General features: G+C 40.0%; 1 protein-coding gene across 2 annotated transcripts in view; it reads left to right on the top strand.

Moving 5' to 3' along the window:
- Positions 1-24,132, top strand: part of LOC115217286 (dynein heavy chain 12, axonemal-like) — a 432,620-nt gene that overhangs the window by 22,615 nt on the left and 385,873 nt on the right. For both annotated transcript variants that reach the window (XM_029786929.2, XM_036507253.1), the window contains 3 exons: positions 5,692-5,850; positions 6,864-6,947; positions 12,217-12,325. In XM_029786929.2, coding sequence (XP_029642789.1) covers positions 5,692-5,850; positions 6,864-6,947; positions 12,217-12,325 — 352 coding nt within the window. The remainder of the gene's footprint in view (positions 1-5,691; positions 5,851-6,863; positions 6,948-12,216; positions 12,326-24,132) is intronic.

Genomic DNA, 24,132 nt, shown 5'->3' with positions numbered 1-24,132 from the left:
GCATCTTGCAGCTCACCTGCGACGGACTGGTGTTCCGTCCAGGTGGGGAACCTATATGCCAAGGAAACCAGGAAACTGGCCCTATGAGCCAGGTATGGCTTGAGAAGGAACAAACAAATATGTACATATGCAAGTATATTATATATGATTGTGTATATATATTGTATTTGGATAATAAAAAAACATATATCTGTTATATATATACATATATATATATATATATATATATATATATATATTATATATATATATATAATATATATATATATATATATATATATAAATCGGAATCGAAATTGAACCAATCCTATGACTGGCACTCAGCAGTTGCCAGGGCCGCAGGACTGACTCCTGTGCAGGTGGCAAGTAAAGAAACACCGTTTCAACCCTGTGCTTGAGGAGATCCATTGAGTCAAGTACACCAACATCAAATATCAATGGAAATTGCAGTTGTGATCCCTGTGCCAGTGGCACGTAAAAAGCACCATCCGGACGTGGCCGATGCCAGCGCTGCCTTGACTGGCATCCATGCTGGTGGCACGTAAAAAGCACCAATCCGATCGTGTCCGTTGCCAGCCTCACCTGGCACCTGTGCCGGTGGCACGTAAAATGCACCTACTACACTCACAGAGTGGTTGGCATTAGGAAGGGCATTGAGCTGTAGAAACACTGCTAGATCAGACTGAAGCCTGGTGCAGCCTTCTGGCTTCCCAGATCCCCAGTCGAACCGTCCAACCCATGCTAGCATGGAGAAGGGATGTTAAATGATGATGATGATATATATATATATCATCATCATCATCATCATCATCGTTTAGCGTCCGTTTTCCATGCTAGCATGGGTTGGACGGGTCAACTGGGGTCTGTGAAGCTGGAAGGCTTCGTCAGGCCCAGTCAGATCTGGCAGTGTTTCTACGGCTGGATGCCCTTCCTAACGCCAACCACTCCGCGAGTGTAGTGGGTGTTTTTTACGTGCCACCTGCACAGGTGCCAGACAGAGCTGGCGAACGGCCACGAACGGATGGTGCTTTTACGTGTCACCGGCACGGGGCCAGCCGAGGCTGGCAACGGACGCGAACGGATGGTGCTTTTACGTGCCACCGACACGGTTGCCAGACAGAGCTGGCAAACGGCCACGAGCGGACGGTGCTTTTACGTGTCACCGGCACGGGGGCCAGCCGAGGCTGGCAATGGACACGGACGGATGGTGCTTTTACGTGCCACCGGACACGGGGTCAGACAGAGCTGGCAACGGCCACGAACGGATGGTGCTTTTACGTGTCACCGGCACGGGGGCCAGCCGAGGCTGGCAACGGACGCGAACGGATGGTGCTTTTACGTGCCACCGACACGGTTGCCTGCATGAAATTGAAGTATAAAGCTCAGTAGCTAGTCTTTGATCTCCGAGTGACGTCTGCTTTCTTACATTTTAAAAATACAAACTTTAGGAAACTGAACAGATTTTTTTCCTCCTCCTAAGAATACTTTCACCTTAAGAGGTTTTAACATGGCATGGCAGATTAAAGTGTGTGTCTTTGTATGAAGGAGATCAATAACATCAATAAAATCATATAGAAAGAGACCCATGTATAATATATTGTGAACATATACCATAAAAATACAGTAGCCATTTGTAAGTTTCCTGTAAAATCCGAAATGGATACTAATAGTATTTTATTTTTTTTTGTTTACATCAAAGTGAATTTTAATTTCAGATTTTCAGACTTTAAATTTGATTGAAAATCGAAACATTGATATGAAAATATCAGTTTAGGTCATTAAAATATCTTTAATATCATTTTTTTCTCGTTTCAGTTTAATAATTTTTGTTTTCTTCAAATTTCTTTTCCTGTTTGTGAGAAAGAAAAAGAAAAAATGTTTTCTGGTTTCTTCTTTTCTTTAACCAAATTAAATTCACTTTCCTCCATCTTTGAGACGTCATCATCGTCTTCGCCATTATCTTTGTTACTCTTCTCTTCCACCTCGTCATCATCACCATCATCCTCATCACTGTCACTGCTTGCCATCACCACCTCTGTTGTCATCGTCATATCATCACCATCGTCATCATCATCATCATGATCATTGTCATTGTCATCATTATCATCATCGTCATCGTCATCACCATCACCACCACCACCACTACCAATACCAACACCACCACCACCACCACAACCACCACCACCACAACAACCACCATCATCACCACCACCACCACCACCACCACCACCACCACCAATACCAACACCACCACCACAACCACCACCACCACCACAACCACCACCACCACAACCACCACCACCATCATCACCACCACCACCATCATCATCACCACCACCACCACCAATACCAACACCACCGCCGTCGCCGCCACCATCATCATCATCTTCATCATCATCATCACGATCATTGTCATCATCATCATTATCATATGTTCACTTCCCTTTTCTAGCATGGGCTGGATGGGTTGTCACACATCACGTCAATTCTTATTCAGAGTTAACTGCCCCACCCCTCAACAGGTTGTGAGCCACATCCATTGTTAGCATGGTATCTAAATGTGAAAGCCTTTTCCTACAGCTAACCACTTTACTGGGTCTACTGGCTGCAAGCAGTGTCCTTCATTACCAGTCTTCTATGGGAAAACACATCTGGCCATGGGGAAATACTACCTTGCTTGGAAACAGGTGAGGGTGGTCGGCAACTGGAAAGGCATAGGAAAATCTGCCTCATCAAATTCTATCTGATGATGATGGTGATGGCAGCGGTAGTGGTAATGATGATAGTGATGGTGATGGTGGTGATGATGGTGGTGGTGATGATGATGATGATGATGATGATGATGGTGATAGAAGTGATGGTGGTGGTGATAGTGGTGATGATGATGGTGATGGTGATGTTGGTGTGTCAATGTGTTGATGAAGATGATTATTATGATGGTGATGGTGATGGTGATGATGATGATGTCAGTATTTCAGTGTGTCGATGATGAAGATGATTATAATGATGATGGTGATGATGATTATGGTGATGGTGATGGTGATAGTAATATGTGTGTGTGTGTATTTGTGCATATATACACACATACATATAATGGTTTGTAGCACTAATATATATCAGGAAAATGGTTAAGTTATAATTACATTAATAGTTATAATTATATTAGCGTTACATGGAGTTTCATGTAAGTAATGGCTTACACTTAAGAATGTAATCTTGTTAAAGTCTTGAACAAACTTGTTAAAATGTTATAATACATTATAATATGTTAGCACAATAACCTGATTATGGATGAATCTGAAATTATTTCCATATAGGAACATATTTGTCTTACCCGCTTAATACCTCTAAATTATATGAATCCGGTATACATATATTGTACATTCATGTGTGTGTGTGTGGTGGTGGGGGGTGTAGGCATGGCTGTGTGGTAAGAAGTCTGCTTTCCGACCACACGGTTCCAGGTTCAGTCCCACTGCGTGGCACCTTGGGCTAGTGTCTTCTACGATAGCCTTGGGCCAACAAAAGCCTTGTAAGTGGATTTAGTTGATGGAAACTGAAAGAAGCCTGTCATATTTATATATATACATACACAAAGCACACGTGCACACACACACCACATACACACACACACCACATACACACACACACACACACAGATATCTATTTACACACACACACACACATACAGTTTATGGTATCTTTGACTGGCAATGATACCGTAAATTGTACAGATTATTAACTGCCGTAGCTACTTTGTTTTATCAACTTGGGAAGGTTGAAGGTAAAAGCTGACCCTATCAGTTTTCGAACTGGAAACATAATGGGGTTGGGTTAGTGCCCTTTATTTAGAAGTAAAGGTTTCGAATTCAAATCTTCTCAGAGACTATTTGCGTATCAAGGAATATGAGACATCTAATGAGTTTAGTTCATTTGTCTTGTGTCAGGGAGAAAAACAAACAAACAAGGAATTTTTGTTTTCTGACAAGTAAATAAATAATTTGCACTGATACATTTTGTCATGTCACATCATTATCATCGTTATCACCACCGTTGTCATCATATATATATATATACCAGAGTAAACACATAATTGTGAAACAATTTTGGAAAAAAGAGTACTCAAATACCAGTGGTAGAGTAATATGCTTTATTTAAAGCAGCACAAAATTCAACAAAACCTGTTACTCTGAGTTTCACGTTCCCGTTCGTCGGACAGTTTTAGCTAGAATTCTAGCAAAAACTGTCCGACGAACGGGAACGTGAAACTCAGAGTAACAGGTTTTGTTGAATTTTCTGCTGCTTTAAATAAAGTATATATATATATATATATATATATATATATATATATATATATATATATATATATATATATAGTAATAACAATAATCCTTGGATAGAATTTATAAATATTTTAATGCATCGCTACACGTGTTTCCACAAATCACATGTCTCTTAAGATCACAGTCTACATTCCTGGGATGATCTCAGTAAAGTCTGTAGTATCCATCATCATCATCATTGTTCGACCGTGGTCGAGACAATGGAATTTACCATGCTACGCCAGACTTCATGGTCCATTATGCCATTACGGAGGTCCTGTTGCTGGATGCCTGTATCCCTGGAGATTACATCAGGGTAGGAGAGTGTGCGCCCTCTGGTATCGCTAGTAGATGGCTTCCAGAGGAGAAGAGTAGAAATTACCTCTTTTTCAGCTCTACAACAATGTCCAGCAAACTGGACTCTCCTACTTTCACAAGAGATGACACAGGTAGTAGTTTCCTGTATATTTGCATTTTGGTTGGATGGCACTTCCACAAGAGATTTTGAGCTCTCATAAGGAGGCGAGTGTAGGTCCCATCCAACTGCCTCTCAAGCTTCTTTGATAACGTCCAGGTTTCTGAGCCATATAGTAGAATTGGTTCGACTGTGGCTTTGAAGATTTCAAGTTTGAAGTCTCTACTTAGATTTGATGACCAGATCTTATGCATGTCATTACAGGCTGACCAGGCCATACCCTTTCTAGTTAGAAAGTATCCATGGGCATTGAGTAGATCATCTTCATGGATTCATTTCTTCGGGTGATATTACATTAATGGATGTTTAACTGAGGGTTGTTTATCCCTTTAGACTTTGGCTGGCATAATGGAATCGGAGCATTATTTGTACATTCAAAATGTTTCCCTTAAACAAATTTAAAAGATATATATATATATATATATATATATATATATAGGTGCAGGAGTGGCTGTGTGGTAAGTAGCTTGTTTACCAACCACATGCTTCCGGGTTCAGTCCCACTGTGTGGCACCTTGGGCAAGTGTCTTCTACTATAGCCTCGGGCCGACCAAAGCCTTGTGAGTGGATTTGGTAGACGGAAACTGAAAGAACCCTGTCGCATATATATGTATGTGTATGTGTGTGTGTTTGTGTATCTGTGTTTGTCCCCCTAGCATTGCTTGACAACCGATGTTGGTGTGTTTATGTCCCTGTCACTTAGCAGTTCGGCAAAAGAGACCGATAGAATAAGTACTGGGCTTACAAAGAATAAGTCCCGGGGTCGAGTTGCTCGATTGAAGGCGGTGCTCCAGCATGGCCGCAGTCAAATGACTGAAACAAGTAAAAGAGTAAAAGTGTATATATATCAGTGATTTCTTTTTCCTCTTTATTTCTATGATAACTGAACCACAGTGGTCTTAATTATTCCAAAGAATGGCACAAGAGGTTCAAAATTCATCGCAAAGCCATTCAGCAGAACCTACACCTCTTACATCCACTCACACAGATTCTTTTGAATGTCTGTCAGACAACATTAAGTCACATGACTTTATTAAACTTATCAGGGCTCCGGTGAGTACATAACACTTTCTGCCTCTATTTTATGTCAGTAATCTATGTTTTTATTTTTATTACTAATAGCTTTTCATTGTGCTCTGTTTGCTTTTGAATTTTTTTTAGTTTTTATATTATTTTGTCTAATTTATAATTTTTGATATCTTTGTATTATATATAAAAAAAAAAACTGAGAGAGAGAGAGAGAGAGAGAGAGAGAGAGAATGAGGATTGTTTGGGAATTATCAATCTTAAGATATTTCTCATTTTTTTTTCAATCATTTTCTTCATGAATAATTTATATAAACGCATAAATATTATAGTTTAAATTTTATTTGAATTTCTGATATATAGAAATAGCATTATCACACAGTGATAAGGTAGCAAGCTGGCAGAATTGTTAACACATGGAGTGAAATGCTTTGTTGCATTCTTTCTTGATCTTAACGTTCTGAGTTCAAATTCAACTAAGATCGGCCTTGTCTTTCATCCTTTCGGGGTCAATAAAATAAGTAGTAGTTGAGTACTGGGGTTAATATAATGCTCCCGCTGCTTGCTAAAAATTGCTGGTTTTGTACTGAAATTTAAAACTGTTATTACACATTACTGGCACGGGATCCAGTCCGATGCCAGTGTTCCCTGACTGGCTCTCGTGCCAGTGGCACGTAAAAAGCACTATCCAAATGTTATCAATGCCAGGGCTGCCTGACTGGCTCCCATGCCAGTGGCACATTAAAAGCACCATCCGAACATGGCTGATGCCAGTGACCCCTGACTAGCTCCCGTGCCAGTGGAACGTAAAAAGCATGCTAATGATTCTGCCGGCTTGCCATCTTTTAATATTAAGTCAATCAATAATATTGAGTGGGTTAATAAATGACGGTAACATCAATATGGATTGACCGACAAGTTTATATCGAATGGGTTTAAAAAGGGATTGGTATTAACCTGGTTAAAACAGGTGATTGTTGGTGCCAGATGCTGTTAAGGACCAAATTCTTACGTTCATTCTTTCATGCTTTTTTGCTTAGGGCTCAAGGTGCTATAGAATTAGGAACTTTGAGGAATATGGTTATGTTGGAACTGGAAAAAGCTAATGACAAATTAAAGAACAGGTAACAGCTTTCTTTCTTTCTTTCTTCCTTTCTTTCTTTCTTTCTTTACGTTGTTGTTGAACCCCAGGTCAGCTCTGGTAGAGCAAATGTAAGATCAAAAGCAACTTCCGGCCCCTTTATTTGTTCTTTGACCCCCTCCTCATCTCTTCCTTACATGAAATCACCCCAATTTCTACTGTAGCCCCTATCAGCCATAGTGCAAACTGCATGGCAACCTCACCAATCCTGGTTCTACACACACACACACGCATTCACGCATGTCACACATACACACACTGTACTTAGCACACTTTGAAATGGTCAACTTTAGGAAAGGCTTCCAGTGGTAGAAAGTATACCATATGAGGCAGTGGATCCCAATGCAGCATCCCTCAAACCTGCCACATCTCGTCAAACTGTCCAGTCTATGCCAGCCAGCATGGAAGACAGACATTAAATAATGATGATGATGACGACAACGACGATGATGAACATGATGATGATGCTACTACCACCACTGCCACTATTGACAACAGTGATAATAATTTTTTTACATTCCTGATTTTCAGCAAAAATGAGCTCTGGTACAGTTTCAGGTGGGGAAAAGACACACTTGTTAATCCTTCACCTGTCCACTCAGATGGTAAACATGAGCAGCACCTGTAATTCAAAGGGCCAGCCTTGTCACATCCCTGGGAACTATGTTAAGGGTACATTATGTCTGTGGAGTTCTCAGCCACTTGTACATTTAATTTCATGAGCAGATTGTTCCCTTGATTAGATCAACCATAGCACTTGTCATCATAAATGACAGAGTTCCAGGCCAGTCTGTTATTCTTGGTACATCCATCAATATTTGGAATCAAGGCCATGGACTCTACATTTAGGGCAGTATTTCAGATAAAGTTGTGGACATTTGGAGATATTACTTGTTTGGCCAATGATTTGCTCTGAGACCACAGTTAGTGTGACAAACATTTTGACACAGAATAATAAATGTTTAAGTGAAGTTGGCAGATCTTGTGTGTTTTTCGAAAGGCTAATATCTACCTTCTATGCTGTGATTGTTGTGGACATTGTTTTCTGGCTATGTCTTATTTGACCCTAGTGCCAGGCCAGTCTGTTATTTTGATACATCCATCCATATTTGGAACCAAGGCCATGGACTCTACATTTAGGGCAGTATTTCAGATACAGTTGTGGACATTTGGAGATATTACTTGTTTGGCCAATGATTTGCTCTGAGACCACAGCTAGTGTAACAAACATTTTGACACAGAATAATAAATGTTTAAGTGAAGTTGGCAGATCTTGTGTGTTTTTCGAAAGGCTAATATCTACCTTCTATGCTGTGATTGTTGTGGACATTGTTTTCTGGCTATGCCTTATTTGACCCTTTAGCGTTTAAACTGGCCATATCTGGCCCAAACATTTTACCTGTTCTTTGTTCAAACTGGCCCAATCTGGCTCCTCACATCTATCCTATAATGTATCTCAAAATGAAAGATCACATCATCGAAATCTTGAAGCTACAAGATACTCTTTTACTTGTTTCAATCATTTGACTGTGGCTATGCTGGAGCACCGCCTTTAGTCGAGCAAATCGACCCCAGGACTTATTCTTTGTAAGCCTAGTACTTATTCTATTGGTCACTTTTTACCGAGCTGCTAAGTTACGGTTGTCAAGCAATGTTGGGTGGGACAAACAGACACACAAACATATATACACACATACATATACATATATACATATACGACGGGCTTCTTCCAGTTTCTGTCTACCAAATCCACTCACAAGCCTTTGGTCGGCCTGAAGCTATAGTAGAAGACACTTGCCCAAGGTGCCACGCAGTGGGACTGGACCTGGGACCACGTGGTTGGAAAGCAAGCTACTTACCACACAGCCACTCCTTGATTGAAAACAATATGAATAAGTAAATATTACATTTAACAGAATAATCTGAATGCTAAAAGGTTAAAAACCCTTTTATAAGTTTCTGACACATGGTGGGATGCAGGTGAGAACGATGGGATTTTGTTGCTGTTATCTCAATGGATTTGGATTCTTAAATGATGGGAAAAGCTGTTCTTTTTTTGTCTTTTTAAAGGGCTGGTATGGCGGCATGGACCATTGCAGTTTGTTGCTGCATCCACTGTTTGTCAATATTTGCTTGGGTCAGTCTGGGCAGTCCTCTGAACTGAGTCCCTGTCACTTCCCATCTCCCCAAGATGCTTCCTCATCTGTTGTGGCCATGAGGCATGTGACTAACCAGCATGAGTCATCTTCCTAGCCAGGGCTGGGGAGTCGGAGTCAGAAACAATTAAGGGGTAGCTGGAGTCGGAGTCGGTAAAACTATACCGACTCTGATTCCGACTCACAATGTCTTTATTCTTTAATATAAACCAGTTATAACATACAGGCCTACTCAAAGTACAAGTGTATGCGTATGTTTTGTGAGATATGTAGACCACAATCACTTAATTACATAAAGAGGAGTCAGAGTCAGAATCGGAGTCAAAGTTTCTTGTTTCATCTCTACAGCCCTGGTCCTAGCCAGATCCTCAGAGAAGAGAACCCAGTATGCAGGATCCAATTTGGATCACTGAGCAACATGGCCAAGCTGTCTAAGCTGATGCTCTCAAATCATACAAGCAACAGGATGCATCCCAGTTTTTTAATATAGTTATTGGTTGGATATGGGTCTGACCAATTGTAGGCCATAATCCTGTGAATGGCACCAAAAGATTTCAGGCAGCTCTTGAGGATCCTGAACAGTGTCCTGTTTCACAACTGTAGAGCATGACAGGGAGGACCAGAGACCTGAAGAGCCAAACCTTTGTCCTTCTGCTCAGATGTCAGCTGTGCCAAACAACCTCGTCCACTGAATCCACAAATATACCATACCAGCTCATCCAACTGTTTTTAAGACTTTGGGCTTAGCAGCTAATGTTGCTATGGATCATGCTGCCAAGATAAGTGCAGCTGTCAACAACTTTGACATTCTCCACCGAAACAGTAGCAGTTGAGTTGGAGTTTTCCCAGGAAGCCAATGAAAGACTGGATCTTTCGATTTCGAGGAGTGGAATTTATTTTTCTGCTTGAGTGGGCTGGTCATGGATAGCAGTAGGAGATTCTTTGATCAAAAGGAACTACCATAGCGATAGCGATTTACTGTTGTCAGTTGCATTTCAGCTGCTGGATATCAGCTTGTTGATACAGATTCTGACTTACTGAAGTAGAGTCAAATGTTAATGCTCTATTCATTAACCAATAACAATTTCTAGCTTCTCCATGCACACTCAATGAAGTAATTTTGAGATTTCTTCAAATTTATTTTTAACCTGTCTCTCAGTTGTGTTATAAGCAGGTTTTGTAGTGATTTTATTGCACATCCTATATGTTTCATTGTCAATTATGAGAATCAAAAGAATGTTTATCAAAGCAGTAGCTTCATTTTCTGCCCAATTATGTCTCGTAAAGGCCTGAGAAACGTTGTTAACCATATTGGTAAGATAGGGAATGACTGTGTTAGAAGTGTGTAATTAATTACTCAGTTAATTAATTTCGCTTTATGCTTTCTTTTTATTTTCTTTTGTTTTGTCTTCTTTTAATGGGGAATGTTTTTTATGTTTTTTTTGTTATTGTTGTTTGTAATTTCTGGTCACGGGTAGCGACAACAACCAAACACAGTCAATAAACTAATAATTAATTTGTATATGTGCATATGAACACACATATCCCAACACATATATTTGAATATGTATGTATATGTATGTATACAGACTGTCATTGTTGTCATTAGTGCCAGTATCGGTGGTGGTAGCAGCATCAGAGGAAGCGGAAGCATTGATGGTGGTAGCAGTGTCTTGTACATTTTGACTAGAACTGATGAGTTAAAGGGCTGTGCCAAGTTCCAGTGTCTGCTTTGATTTGGGGTTTCTACTGCTGGGGTCACTTCCTAATTTCAAACACTTTACAGAGTGCACCGGGGGCTCTTTTCATGGTACCAACATTGGTGAGGTTATCAAGCACTCACAATACCAGTACCCTCAACTGAGTGGGGTATAGTATTGAAGAATAATGATACATAATAAATATCTATGTGTGTGTGTATAAATACATATCTATGAATATCCATCTCTTTCTTTCGCAACATTTTCTCATGATTTTTCCTGAGTTTTTCAATGGTGTTTCCTAAATATTTTCCAAGAAGTAAACCTTTGCAATGTGAATGAATTTGGTAGACAGAAACTGCAAAAAGCCCATCGCATGTATGTGTGTGTTATATGTTAGTGTGAGTGAGTGTGTGTGTATATGTTAGTGTGAGTGAGTGTGTGTGTGTGTGCATGTGTGTGTGCGTGTGTGTGTGTATTTTCCCTGCTGGTATGGGTTGTATGGGTATTAATATCTCACAATCCATCATAGTCCAACATATCACCACCAGCCAGGATTCTCCCTCTTAACACTCACCTTAGTCTTTTGTCACACAACCGAGAGCAATTCTTCAACATCAAGAAACACTGGTAACTCTGTTGTGTATATCCTTAATTTAGGAACGATTTTTATCAGTTAATACCCTTCCTATCACAAAAACTTTACTATGTATACTGGGTGCATTTAATTGTGCTACCTGCTGTAGAGAGACCTTGTGTCAGCTACAAGCTGAATGATGGTTGCAGGGGTTGTGAGATAATTCATCTGTCAAGAGAACTTAACCAGATGGGATAAAAATTGATTTTGATGGTTGGAGGTACATGGCACCTTGCTAGATAGCTGTTGATTTGCTTTAGCATCTTAAATCCTTTTGGTTTGATTTGCATACTTAAGATTGATAAACATTGGCATAGGAGTGGCTGTGTGGTAAGTAGCTTGCTTACAACCACATGGTTCCAGGTTCACTCCCACTGCGTGGCACCTTGGGTAAGTATCTTCTACTATAGCCTCGGGCCGACCAAAGCCTTGTGAGGGGATTTGGTAGACGGAAACTGAAAGAAGCCCGTTGTATATATGTATGTGTGTGTGTATATATATTTGTGTGTCTGTGTTTGTCCCCCACAACATCGCTTGACAACCGATGCTGGTGTGTTTACGTCCCCGTAACTTAGCGGTTCGGCAAAAGAGACCGATAGAATAAGTACTAGGCTTACAAAGAATAAGTCCTGGGGGTCGATTAGCTTGACTAAAGGCGGTGCTCCAGCATGGCCACAGTCAAATGACTGAAACAACCAAAAGAGTAAAAGAGATTGACAAACTTGAGATTTTACATATATTTGGCCTGTTATATTGCAGCTGGTACCCGACAATAATAAACATATTTACTGATGCTAAATCATTGAAGATGAAAGGAAGCAAACTGGACTCCTTTTTCACATCTATCACCACCATTCTATCAAATCAGGTAAGAAGCTAAGCTTTCTTTGATACTTTTGTATATTGTTCCTTTTCCTTTCCCCCTAATCCTTTGTCTATATCAGTGTTCCTAGGGTTCCGCAAGAAAGAGTGAGACAAGCTAATGCTAATTTCGTGATTGTAATATTACTATACATGAATATCATATTTTGGTTATTGTAATACAGACATCATCCTGTCTAACCTATTATGTTATCAAAAAAATATAACAACCATATATAAATAAATAAATAAATAAATATATATATTGGCGTAGGAGTGGCTGTGTGGTAAGTGGCTTGCTAACCAACCACATGGTTCCGGGTTCAGTCCCACTGTGTGGCATCTTGGGCAAGTGTCTTCTGCTATAGCCCCGGGCCGACCAATGCCTTGTGAGTGGATTTGGTAGACAGAAACTGAAAGAAGCTTGTCGTGTATATGTGTATGTGTGTGTTTGCGTGTCTGTGTTTGACCCCCTAGCATTGCTTGACAACAGATGCTGGTGTGTTTACGTGCCCATCACTTAGCAGTTCGGCAAAAGAGAGCGATAGAATAAGTACTGGGCTTACAAAGAATAAGTCCCGGGGTTGATTTGCTTGACTAAAGGCGGTGCTCCAGCATGGCCGCAGTCAAATGACTGAAACAAGTAAAAAAAAAAATATGCCAACCACTTTATAGAGTATGCTGGGTGATTTTATGTGGCTCTGCACAGGTGCTTCTACGTGACATCACACAGACACTTTTATATGGCACCACAGGGTTGCTTTTATGTGGAGCTGCACAGACACTTTTACATGGCACCACACAGATGCCTTTATGTGGCACTGCACAGGTACTCTTAAGGCACTTTTATGTGACACTGCATGGATGCTTTTACATGGCACCACAAAGGTGCTTTTGTGTAGTGCCTCATGGGTACTTTTGCATGGCACCACATGGCGTGTTTATGTGATACTGCACAGGAGCTTTTAACTGGTGCCGCATGGACACTTTTATGTGGTACCACACAGGTGCTTTTATGTGACACTAAAGCCATGTGGTTGAGAAGCAAACTTCTTAGCCACATTAGTCAGGATAGTGTATAACACATAGACCATATACAGAATATGTCCTTAATAAACTCCATGGAATATACATAGATTATATAACAGACAGACTATATTGTATAGAAAACAGATTTTATACTACGTATATCTTATACATAATAAATGTATATCTTACTGAGGTTGCTTATGACATTACCTGTGATGTTATGACAATCCTGTGAAAATATCTAAAGAGTTTGTATCTGTTCTGATTTTGTAAATTGCATTACTTTAAATATGTTTATGAAATGTTGCATTCAAAAAGAGGACAGCATCTCAATATCATAATATAATTACATTTCGTTTAACTAAGTATCTATATTTCTCATCTTTTTTTGTGTTCTCAATTTATATATGTGTTTTTCACTTATCAGATGATATTTGTAGACTAGTGATTGAATGATAGATAAGGCACACTGGAATTTGAATTGCAGTATGTGGGTTTGTGCATGTATGCACATGTGTGTATGTGTGTGTATCTGGCAAAGAGAAGGTTGACAATGGCTTTGAGGTTTTACCAATGGATGGCATTATCAGATAGTCTTATTAAGCCAACCATTCCATCTTTGAAATATTGAAAGCCTTGTCAAGCTTTCCTTTATAAAAACTATAAGAATATAATTTGTTCTCTGCATATATATATTATTTAGTGCTTTCTCATTTAATATTTAAATGTCTTTTTGCATAATTATACATAAAACTCACACATATTTGTGTTGCTGTGTGGTAAGAAGCTTGCTTCCCAACCACATGATTCCAGGTTCAGTCCTACTGTGTGGCTCCTCGGGCAAGTGTCTTCTACTATATATAGCATCAGGTCGACCAAAGCCTTGTGAGTGGATTTGGTAGACAGAAACTGAAAGAAGCCCATCATATATGTGTGTGTGTGTGTGTGTGTGTGCGTTTGTATATGTGTTTGTCCCCCCACCATCACTTGACAACTGTTTGGCAAAAGAGACCAATAGAATAAGTACTAGGCTTGCAAAGAATAACTCCTGGGGTCGATTTGTTTGATTAAAGGTGATGCTCCAGCATGGCTGCAGTCAAGTGACTGAAACCAATAACAGAATAAAAGAATATGTGTGTGTATGTGTGTAAGGTGATAGATTTTCCTTTATATATATATCTATATATATATACAGGGTGTCCCAAAAAAATGTATGCACACTTTAAACAATTGTAAAGTAGTTGTTTATTAAAAGACACTTCATTTTCAAAATTTAATAGAATCTACAGACATTATTTTATTGTTTTGTCAATGCCTGTTTTCAAACTGATGTCCGGTCTGGTCCAGGCACTGCTGACAACGCAAAGGAATGGAATCACAAATATCACAAAAGAATTTGTTTGGTATTTGTGTGCACTCTCGTCCAATGGCTGCTCTCAAATCAGCGACTTGTAGGTTTCATAGCGTAGAATTTGTCTTTAAGGTATCCCCATAAAAAAGTCTAGTGGTGTGAGGTCTGGTGAATTCAACCATACCTCTTCATCCAATCCACCTGTTTAGCAAGATCTCATCAAGGAAGGATCTAACATAGCAATGGTAGTGTGGGGGTGCCCCATCTTGCTGAAAATAAAACTCCTCATCTTCAAAGTCTTCTCTAATGCTTGGCATAACAGACTGTTGCAACAAGTTCAAGTAAACGGGACCAGTCACAGTAGCATAACAAAAGAATAGTCCAATTAATCTTCTTGATGATAAACCACACCACACAAATATCAAATTAACATGGTGTTTCACCATAACATGCAGATTCTCAGGACCCCAGTAGGTGCAATTGTGGCAGTTAATTGAACCATTTAATTTGAATGTGGCTTCGTCACTCCACACAATCTTTGTTGGAAAGTGTGCAGCTTCTACACATCGTTCCAAGTACCACTCGCAATACTGCACTCTTTCGTCTGGATCATCATCATTAATAGCATGGACTAATCTTGGAATGTAACTTTTCCATTGACAATGCTTCAAAATGCATTGGACAGATGATTTTGGAATACCTACCTCATGACTCGCTTTGCCGCACAGATTTTCTTGGACTTTGGTGATTCATTTCTAGTACTCCTTGCTTTGTTGGGGTTGTTGATGTTTGGGGTCTTCTGGAATGCTTATCGTGGACATTCTGAACAGTTCCATCAGCTTCAAACTTATCTCTAATTCAAGTGATAGGGAGTTGCATTGGTGGATCTGTTTGAAACTCCCTACCCAACTGTTTTTGCACTTCAACTGCATTTTCACACTTCCAGTATCATTTTAGAATGAATTTTCTTTGTTCAAAGCTTAATCTGACTGCCATCATTAAATCCTATAGGTTTCATCTGGAAAGAAAAAATATCAATTGAATTATCAGCTGCTAAAGTGTGTATACATTTTTTTGGGACACCCTGTATATACACACACACACACACACACACACATACATATATGTATATAGATGTAAAGGTAAGATGCAAGGATCAAGGTTTAAGAATTGAATAAGCATCAAGCAATCCATAGAAGGAATAAAAAACAACTTTCAGGGAACAATAGTGGTTTATTGACGTAGAAGGTTGTAAATTTTTCCCATATCAAAGTTCAATAAGCTGAAGGAAGTTATTTTATAGCTCAAAGTTAGCAACTGGGGTTGCTGTGTATCTGAATGAAAATCCAGAATTAGGGAATGGAGTCGATAAAATCCAGACTGCATATGTTTCTTAGATAACAGAGCCTCAGAAGTAGTAATTACCCAAAGGAGGGGTAAATCACTAGTTACTTGTTGGGCCAAAGATACCTTAATCAAATGAAGTTTACATTGTCGACAAGGAATCCCATGTTAACTTGCAGGAGATTCAATTGAAAATGCATGTGTATGTATGTATGTTTGTATGTATGTATGTATGTATGTATGTGTGTGTGTATATATATATATATATATATATATATATACACATACATGCAAAGATACACAACAACCTTGAACCCACAAGAGTAAACAAGAGAGACAGAGACAGGCAGAAACAAGGAAAATGCCACTTGTATTTGAACACTATGCAAATATTCTTTTAAAAAAACTTTTCTGTTAATGTTCCAGTGTCTATGGTTAGCCCACAAGGGGCTAACCATAGAGGGGACAAACAAGGACAGACAAAGGGATGAAGTCGATTACATTGACCCCAGTACATAACTGGTACTTTATTTATCGACCCCAAAAGATGAAAGACAAAGTCGACCTTGGCGGAATTTGAACCCAGAACATAACGGCAGACGAAATACCTATTTCTTTACTACCCACAAGGGGCTAAACACAGAGAAGTCAAATAAGGACAGACAAACGGATTAAGTCGGTTATATCGACCCCAGTCCATAACTGGTACTTATTTAATCCACCCCGAAAGGATGAAAGGCAAAGTCGACGTCAGTGGAATTTGAACCCAGAATGTAACGGCAGACAAAATATTGCTAAGCATTTCGCCTGGCATGCTAACGTTTTGTGCCAGCTCGCCGCCTTTGTCTGTTCTATGGCTGGATGTCCTTCCTAACACCAACAAACCTCCACAAGATGGCAGTTAGATGTTCTAACAGATTGATTATTTCAGAACCAACTCTAACAGTACAAACTACAACTAATACTGCATTGCAGAAACTTAAGCATTATCTTGAAGTTGGCTTTTACAGAAATAGAAAGTTGAATGAAAAAAAAGATTGAAGACAAGATATGATCAATCATTATCCACAAATAGCTAAATATATTGTCTTATTGGAGTTATTCTCAAGTGTGTCAGTAGTGAAGTAAAATAAGCAAATCACAAAGTAGTCATTATTTTAATCTCATAGAACATGAAATAGGTGCAGACATGGCTCGGTGGTAAGAAATTTACTTTCCAACTACATGGTTCTGCTTTCAATCTCACTGTGTAGCACATTGGACAATAGTCTTCTGCTATAACTCTGGGTCGACCGGATCCTTGTGTGAGTTTGGTAGCTGGAAACTGAAAGAAGCCCATTGTGTGTTTGTGTGTGTGTGTTTGAGTGTGTGTGTGTTTGAGTGTGTGTGTGTGTGTGTAGGCATGTGTGTATATGCATTTTGCAATAGTTATGAATAAATATTACAGTCATGCAAGTAATGTCTCTGACTAGTTATGGGGGAATATTACTTTCTTCTTCATCATCATCATCATCATCATCACCATCACCACTACCATCACCACCTCCACCATCACCACCATCACCACCACCAACACCATCAACACCACCATCATCATCATCATCAAACTTCCATTTTCCATGCTGCCATGGGTTGGATGGTTTGTGAGAACTGGTAAGCCAGAGGGAGCTGCACCAAGTTCCAATCTGATTTGGCATAATTTCTACAGCAGGATGCCTTTCCTAATACCAACCTCTCCAAGTGTGTAGTGGACGCTTTTTATGTGCCACTGGCACGGGTGCCAGTTACATGACTCCAGCATGGTTACCAGTTATGTGACACCGGCATGGGTGGCATGTTCATGACACCAGCATCAACCACGACTACGATCTCACTTGGCTTGACAGGTTTTCTCAAGCATGGTATATCACCAAAGGTCTCGGTTACCTGTCACTGCCTATGTGAGGCCCAACATCTGAACGGTGCTTTTTACATGCCACCAGCATGGATGCCAATCACATGGCACTGGAATCAGTCACAACTATGATTTAACTTGGCTTGACCTTATTTGGGAAAACATGGGGGTTGATGACAAGAAGGGCATCCAACCATAGAAAATCTCCCTCAATAAAATTCCATCCTACCCACATATGAGCATGAAAAACTGAATGTTAAAATGATGACAATGTATATGAATTAGTGAATTTGATATAAAAGCATCTTAGCAGAAATTCCGTTTTGATTTAAACTGTACAGAATTGCAGCATCAGATTTATAAATTCCATAATCTTTTGACAATAACTATGCAGCTGCCTTAGCTGTTTTGTTTATATATTTCTGTGGAATAATGTGGCGAGCTAGTAGAATTGTTAGCACACCGGGAGAAATGCTTTGTGGAATTTCACCTGTCTTTTTGTTCTAAGTTCAAATTCTGTCATGGTTGACTTTGCCTTTCATCCCTTTGGGGTTAATAAAATAAGTACCAGTTGAGCGCTGGTGTTGAGTAATTGACTTAGCTCCACCCTTCATACTTGCTGGCTTTGTGTCGAAATTTGAAACCAATATATTCCTGTAGATATATGTTGCCTTTGTGTCAATTACTTTTGAAATTAGTGAGAAATTACTCCAAAGATCCTTCAAAAGAACCTTATTTCATCCACCTGTATTCATGATTGTACTTGTAGCATATCTGATATCCTCACTGTTTGAGAAACACAACAGGAATGATCTCATTTGAGATTACAGCCATCTTTGGCTGGTTTGTTCCTGTTGTGTCCACTGATTGGTTGGTATGTGGCGCAGTTTGTCTCTCTACTTATTTCGCGCCTCTGTGTAAAGCTAACCAATCACGGCCTTTGGATAAGGTCTCGTGACACTGTTTTTCCTATGCTCTGTTTTATGTGCATACACTATTATATGTACCTTCTGTTGTTGGAACTGGAACATAGCTGAGTACGATGATGGTCAGTGACTAGACCTTAAAAGGTCTGGAGTCAACGACGAAGAATACTGAAAGCAAGTGCCTTTTTATAGAGGAAAAATGGCTCAAACAGAGCATAGGAAAAACAGTGTCACGAGACCTTATCTAAAAGCCGTGATTGGTTAGCTTTAGACAGTGGCGTGAAATAAGTAGAGAGATAAACCGTGCCACGTACCAACCAATCAGATCAGTGGACACAACAGGAACAAACCAGCCAAAGATGGCTGTAATCTCAAACAAGATCATTCCTGTTGTGTTTCTCAAACAGTGAGGATATCAGATATGCTACATACTCTTTTGGTCATTTACTAACATTCAATGACCATAAGTGAGGATAAGCACGTAATCTGAATTTAAGAGAATGAGTTTGGCTTTTTTACAAACCTCACCTCCTCAAAGTATCAAATGGTGGAACTGCTGCATTACTGTGCCAGTTCCTATAATTCTAGCATCCAATTTGGCTTCATACTTCCAATCACTATCAAAATCTAGACCTGAGATACTTAACTCTTAAGCATTTCAACTGACCACATCCGGCCCAAATATTCCACCTGGTTTGTATTCAAAATGGCTAGATGTGGCCTCTCACACCTACCCTACAATGTCATTCTAAAAATAAACAGTCACACCACCAAAATCTCAAAGATATGAGATGATGCATGATTAATTAAAAACCAATGTGAATGAATAAGGATTACATTTGACAAAGTAATCGGAATGGTAAAGGGTTAAGCTTCTCTACTCGACCACACTTGGGAATCCAGCCGGAAAGTGTAATGATAGTTGCTTCTAACAAAACCCGATAGAGGTGGTGCCTAGGACTCTACTTCCCTGACCCTCCCAGAAATAGTAGGTGGAGAAGATGGCTGGCTGGCTGGCTGGATGGATGGATGGAGGGATGGCTGGATGGATGGAGGGCTGGCTGGCTGGCTGGCTGGAGAGCTAGAGGGCTGGATGGCTGGCTGGCTGGAGAGCTGGCTGGCTGGATGGATGGAGGGCTGGATGGATGGATGGAGGGCTGGAGGGCTGGCTGGCTGGCTGGTTGGAGAGCTGGCTGGCTGGAGAGCTGGATGGATGGATGGATGGATGGCTGGATGGATGGCTGGATGGATGGATGGATGGAGGGCTGGCTGGCTGGCTGGCTGGAGAGCTGGCTGGATGGATGGATGGCTAGCTGGGGGGATGGCTGGCTGGCTGGCTGGCTGGAGAGCTGGAGGGCTGGATGGATGGCTGGCTGGAGAGCTGGCTGGCTGGATGGATGGAGGGCTGGATGGTGGATGGAGGGCTGGCTGGCTGGTTGGAGAGCTGGCTGGCTGGAGAGCTGGATGGATGGATGGATGGATGGATGGCTGGATGGCTGGCTGGATGGATGGATGGATGGATGGATGGATGGATGGCTGGAGGGCTGGCTGGCTGGCTGGCTGGAGAGCTGGCTGGAGAGCTGGCTGGCTGGCTGGATGGATGGAGGGCTGGCTGGCTGGCTGGATGGAGGGATGGATGGATGGATGGGCGAATGAAAAAATTTAGTGAAATAACTCTGTCATTATTAAGCTGTTGTTTGGAACAAGTCAACACGAAATTTTGATGGAAAGTTTGAATTTAGATTTCTTTAAAGCAGGAAGTTTGCATCACAGAACCAAACACTGTGTCTGGTAGATTGGTATCAAAAGGGTTAAGTTGTTTCCACCGGCATAAATGTGTAACAGCGTAATAGTTTTCTTATTTCTTTCCGTGTGATGTTTTGGCTTGAAGGAATGGTTTGATCAGATGTCTATCAGAGTATAATCATTCTTGCTTTTGATTATTGTAACCAGACAGTTCATCTTGATCTTCTTGTCAGTCTGGACAGATATGTCACAGATTATTACAGCCAGGTCATTGTCGCTTATCAAATTTGGTGCGTATTTATACCACTTTTTAGTTTTCATGTTGAAGTATCAGAATATTGCCAAATCAACACAGCTACTCACCCCGATGATGATGATCATCGTTTTAATGTCCACTTTGCCATGCTTGCATGGGCCAGATGAAATTTGTTGAGGCAGATTTTTTCTACAATTCGTTGTCATTATTGTAGCCAACTCTCAGCTGTTTCCGACTAAGGTAATATTTCCCGTAGCCTGATATGTTTATCCACAGAAGACTGGAAACAAAACAACCACCTCACTTGTATGACAATGATGCTCATTTACAACCATCATGTGATGTATTGACAAGAGTACACACAAATACATGCTCACACATACACACACACACACACACACACACACACACATATAACAATGGGCTTCTTTCTGTTTCCATCTACCAAAGTAACTCATAAGGCTTTGGTCAGCCTGAGACTGTAGTAGAAGACACTTGCCTAAGGTGACACATAGTGGAACTGAACCCAAGATCACATGGCTGGGAAGCAAGTTTCTTGACCATACAGCCACACCGGGTTCAGAAGATGGGGGAAGGGGATTGAATAAAAACCCCATCATATTTTGCAAAATTTTTTTGCTAAAAGGATAGTCCAGAGCATTTCCAAGGGTACCATGAAAAAAAAATCTGAAAAATCCCTGTCAGAATGGAGTAATTCCAACTTGTTGGTGCTTCCTAAGTTGATGTCCACTAAAATAAATACCAGTTGAATATTGGGGTTCAATGTAGTCGACTAATCCACCCCCTGCTAAAATGATGCCTTGTACCAACATTCAAAACCCTTATTCCATTGCAGATTTTGCTATTTATAATAGTTTTTTCATGACTAGATATTGATCCTGTTTAGCTAAAGTCTGTGGAACTTGTGACCAAAATTCATATACCACAAGTACCACGAAATGTTTTAGAATTGTAATACAACCCACTCACAAGTGTGGACCTTCCATTTCTGCTTTTAGCCAAAAGCTTTCAAGCTATTGTTAACTTTCAGCTCTGACTTACATTCTTCTCAGGCACGTGCCAAAAGTATTTACTCAGGGTAGGCAGTAGGTGACGTTATGTAGTAAAACACACAAAAAAATTAAGCAAAACACAGGCACACAACTGAGTTATAGGCAGATTTACTTCTGCCTTTATAGCGCATAAAGAAAATGTTGTTGTAGGAATGTATGCAGCATGTGTACTACAGCAGGACAATACACAGCTTAAATATTGAGATTGAAAGGCAGGAGCAAATTATGCCTACCTGATCTACAGAAAAAAATATTTTGTATTTCATGCATATTAATCAGAGTAACCTTTATAATTTTATTGAATTAGGTGCATATTTTGCCATAAAAGGAAAATATTACTATCGATCTATTTTATTCAGAGTAGGCACTGCTTACCTTGCCTACCCAGGCAGCATGTCCTTGATTTTTCTCTTTGTCAAATCTTTCACAGCAATGTCTATGGAGTGGGTTTTGTTTCCATATTCTTTTATTTACTGCTTTTCAGATTTCCATTCTGATTTTCTATTTATTTTTTTAAGTTTGTTTTTTTTCCAAAAATCTTTTCTGTTTTTTTTTTTTACCCTTATCTGAATCAATTCTCTTCAGTGTAATTGCCTTGTAGTTTGTACTTTATTGCTTTCTTCTACATGTGTATGTGTGTGTGTGTGGACAGAGAGAGAAGAGTTTTTGTTGTTTTTGATATAAGGAAACAATGAACTACAAGCAAGTAGCTAAATGCAGTAAAGAAAGAATGTTTAATATAATTTGAAATCAATATAATGATGATGATGGTGGTGGTGGTGGTGGTGGCGGTGGTGGTGGTGGGGTGGCAGTGGTAACAACAACAGTAATACTAATACTCGTTCTAATTTTGACACAACAGTGAATTTGAGGGAAGAAGTGGGGGTCAAACTAAAGGGTTTGATCCGAGCAAAAGAAAAAACTAGTGCAATAGGTGTAAAATAGTGTGTAGTAAACGAATATGAAAAAAAAATGGATGCTGGTGAACAGGGTGCAGGGGAGAGGTCTCAGAAAATTCCCATCGGGAATGTTCCGAGTCCTTTCACCACTTTCCTGTTCGTCAGAAAAAATTTTTTTTCTTCATATTCATTTACTACACATTATTTTACACCTAGTACACTATTTTTTTTTTCAATTTTTGTGTTGGGGTGGAGTGTGGACTCGGATAATTCACACGATCCAGTAACTCAGGTCAAACACTGGAGTTTAAAGGTCAAGGCCTGAATTTTCCGAGTCCTCTCTTGCACCCCTCCATTTGCCAGTGCGCCTTTTTTTTCATATTTGTTTGCTACATGTTGTTTTATACCTATTACACTATGTTTTTTTTTTCATTTTTGTGACTGAGTGTCAAAGTGGGTTTACTGGATTGTGTGAATTATCCGAGTCCACACCCCACCCACCCCCATCACAAAAATTGAAAAAGAAATAGTGTACTAGGTGTAAAATAATGTGTAGTAGATGAATATGAAGAAAAACAAATTTCACTGACAGACGGAAAAGTGGTGTGGGAACTTGGAACATTCCTGATGTGAATTTTCCAAGTCCTCTCACCTGCACCCCATTTACCAGTACGCATTGTTTTTTCATATTTGTTTGCTACATGTTGTACACCTATTGCACTTTTTTTTTTTTGCTTGGGTCAAACACTTTAGTTTTTACCAAAGCGGGGGGAGTCGACTACATTGACCCCAGTACTTAGTGCATTTCGCCCAGCATGCATGTGTGTATGTTTGTGTGCCTGTCTTTGTCCCCCCATCATCGCTTGACAACTGGTGTTGGCGTGTTTACATCCCTGTAACCTAGTGGTTCAGCGAAAGAGACTGATAGAATAAGTACTTGGTTTACAAAGAGTAAGTCCTGGGGTCAATTCGTTTGACTAAAAGTGGTGCTCCAGCATGGCCATAGTCTAATGACTGAAACAAATAAATAAAAGATTAAAGAAAATTTTGATACACAGCTTCGTTTCTGCAATAACCTCTAACCCATTGATGGGAAAGGAAAGAAATCATTGGATATTGCCATCATCATCATCATTGTTTGACTGTGGTCGAGACAATGGAATTTACTATGTTACGCCAGACCTCACAGTCCATCATAGCATTATGGAGGTCCTGTTGCTGGATGCCTGTATCCCTGGAGATTACATCAGGGTAGGAGAGTGTGCGCTGTCTGGTATCGTGAGTAGATGGCTTCCA

The sequence above is a fragment of the Octopus sinensis genome, linkage group LG11 (genome assembly GCF_006345805.1).
Source record: "Octopus sinensis linkage group LG11, ASM634580v1, whole genome shotgun sequence".
Taxonomy (NCBI): Eukaryota; Metazoa; Mollusca; class Cephalopoda; order Octopoda; family Octopodidae; genus Octopus; species Octopus sinensis.
Note: the sequence above shows the minus strand (reverse complement) of the source record. Positions and strands in the feature narration are given on the sequence as shown.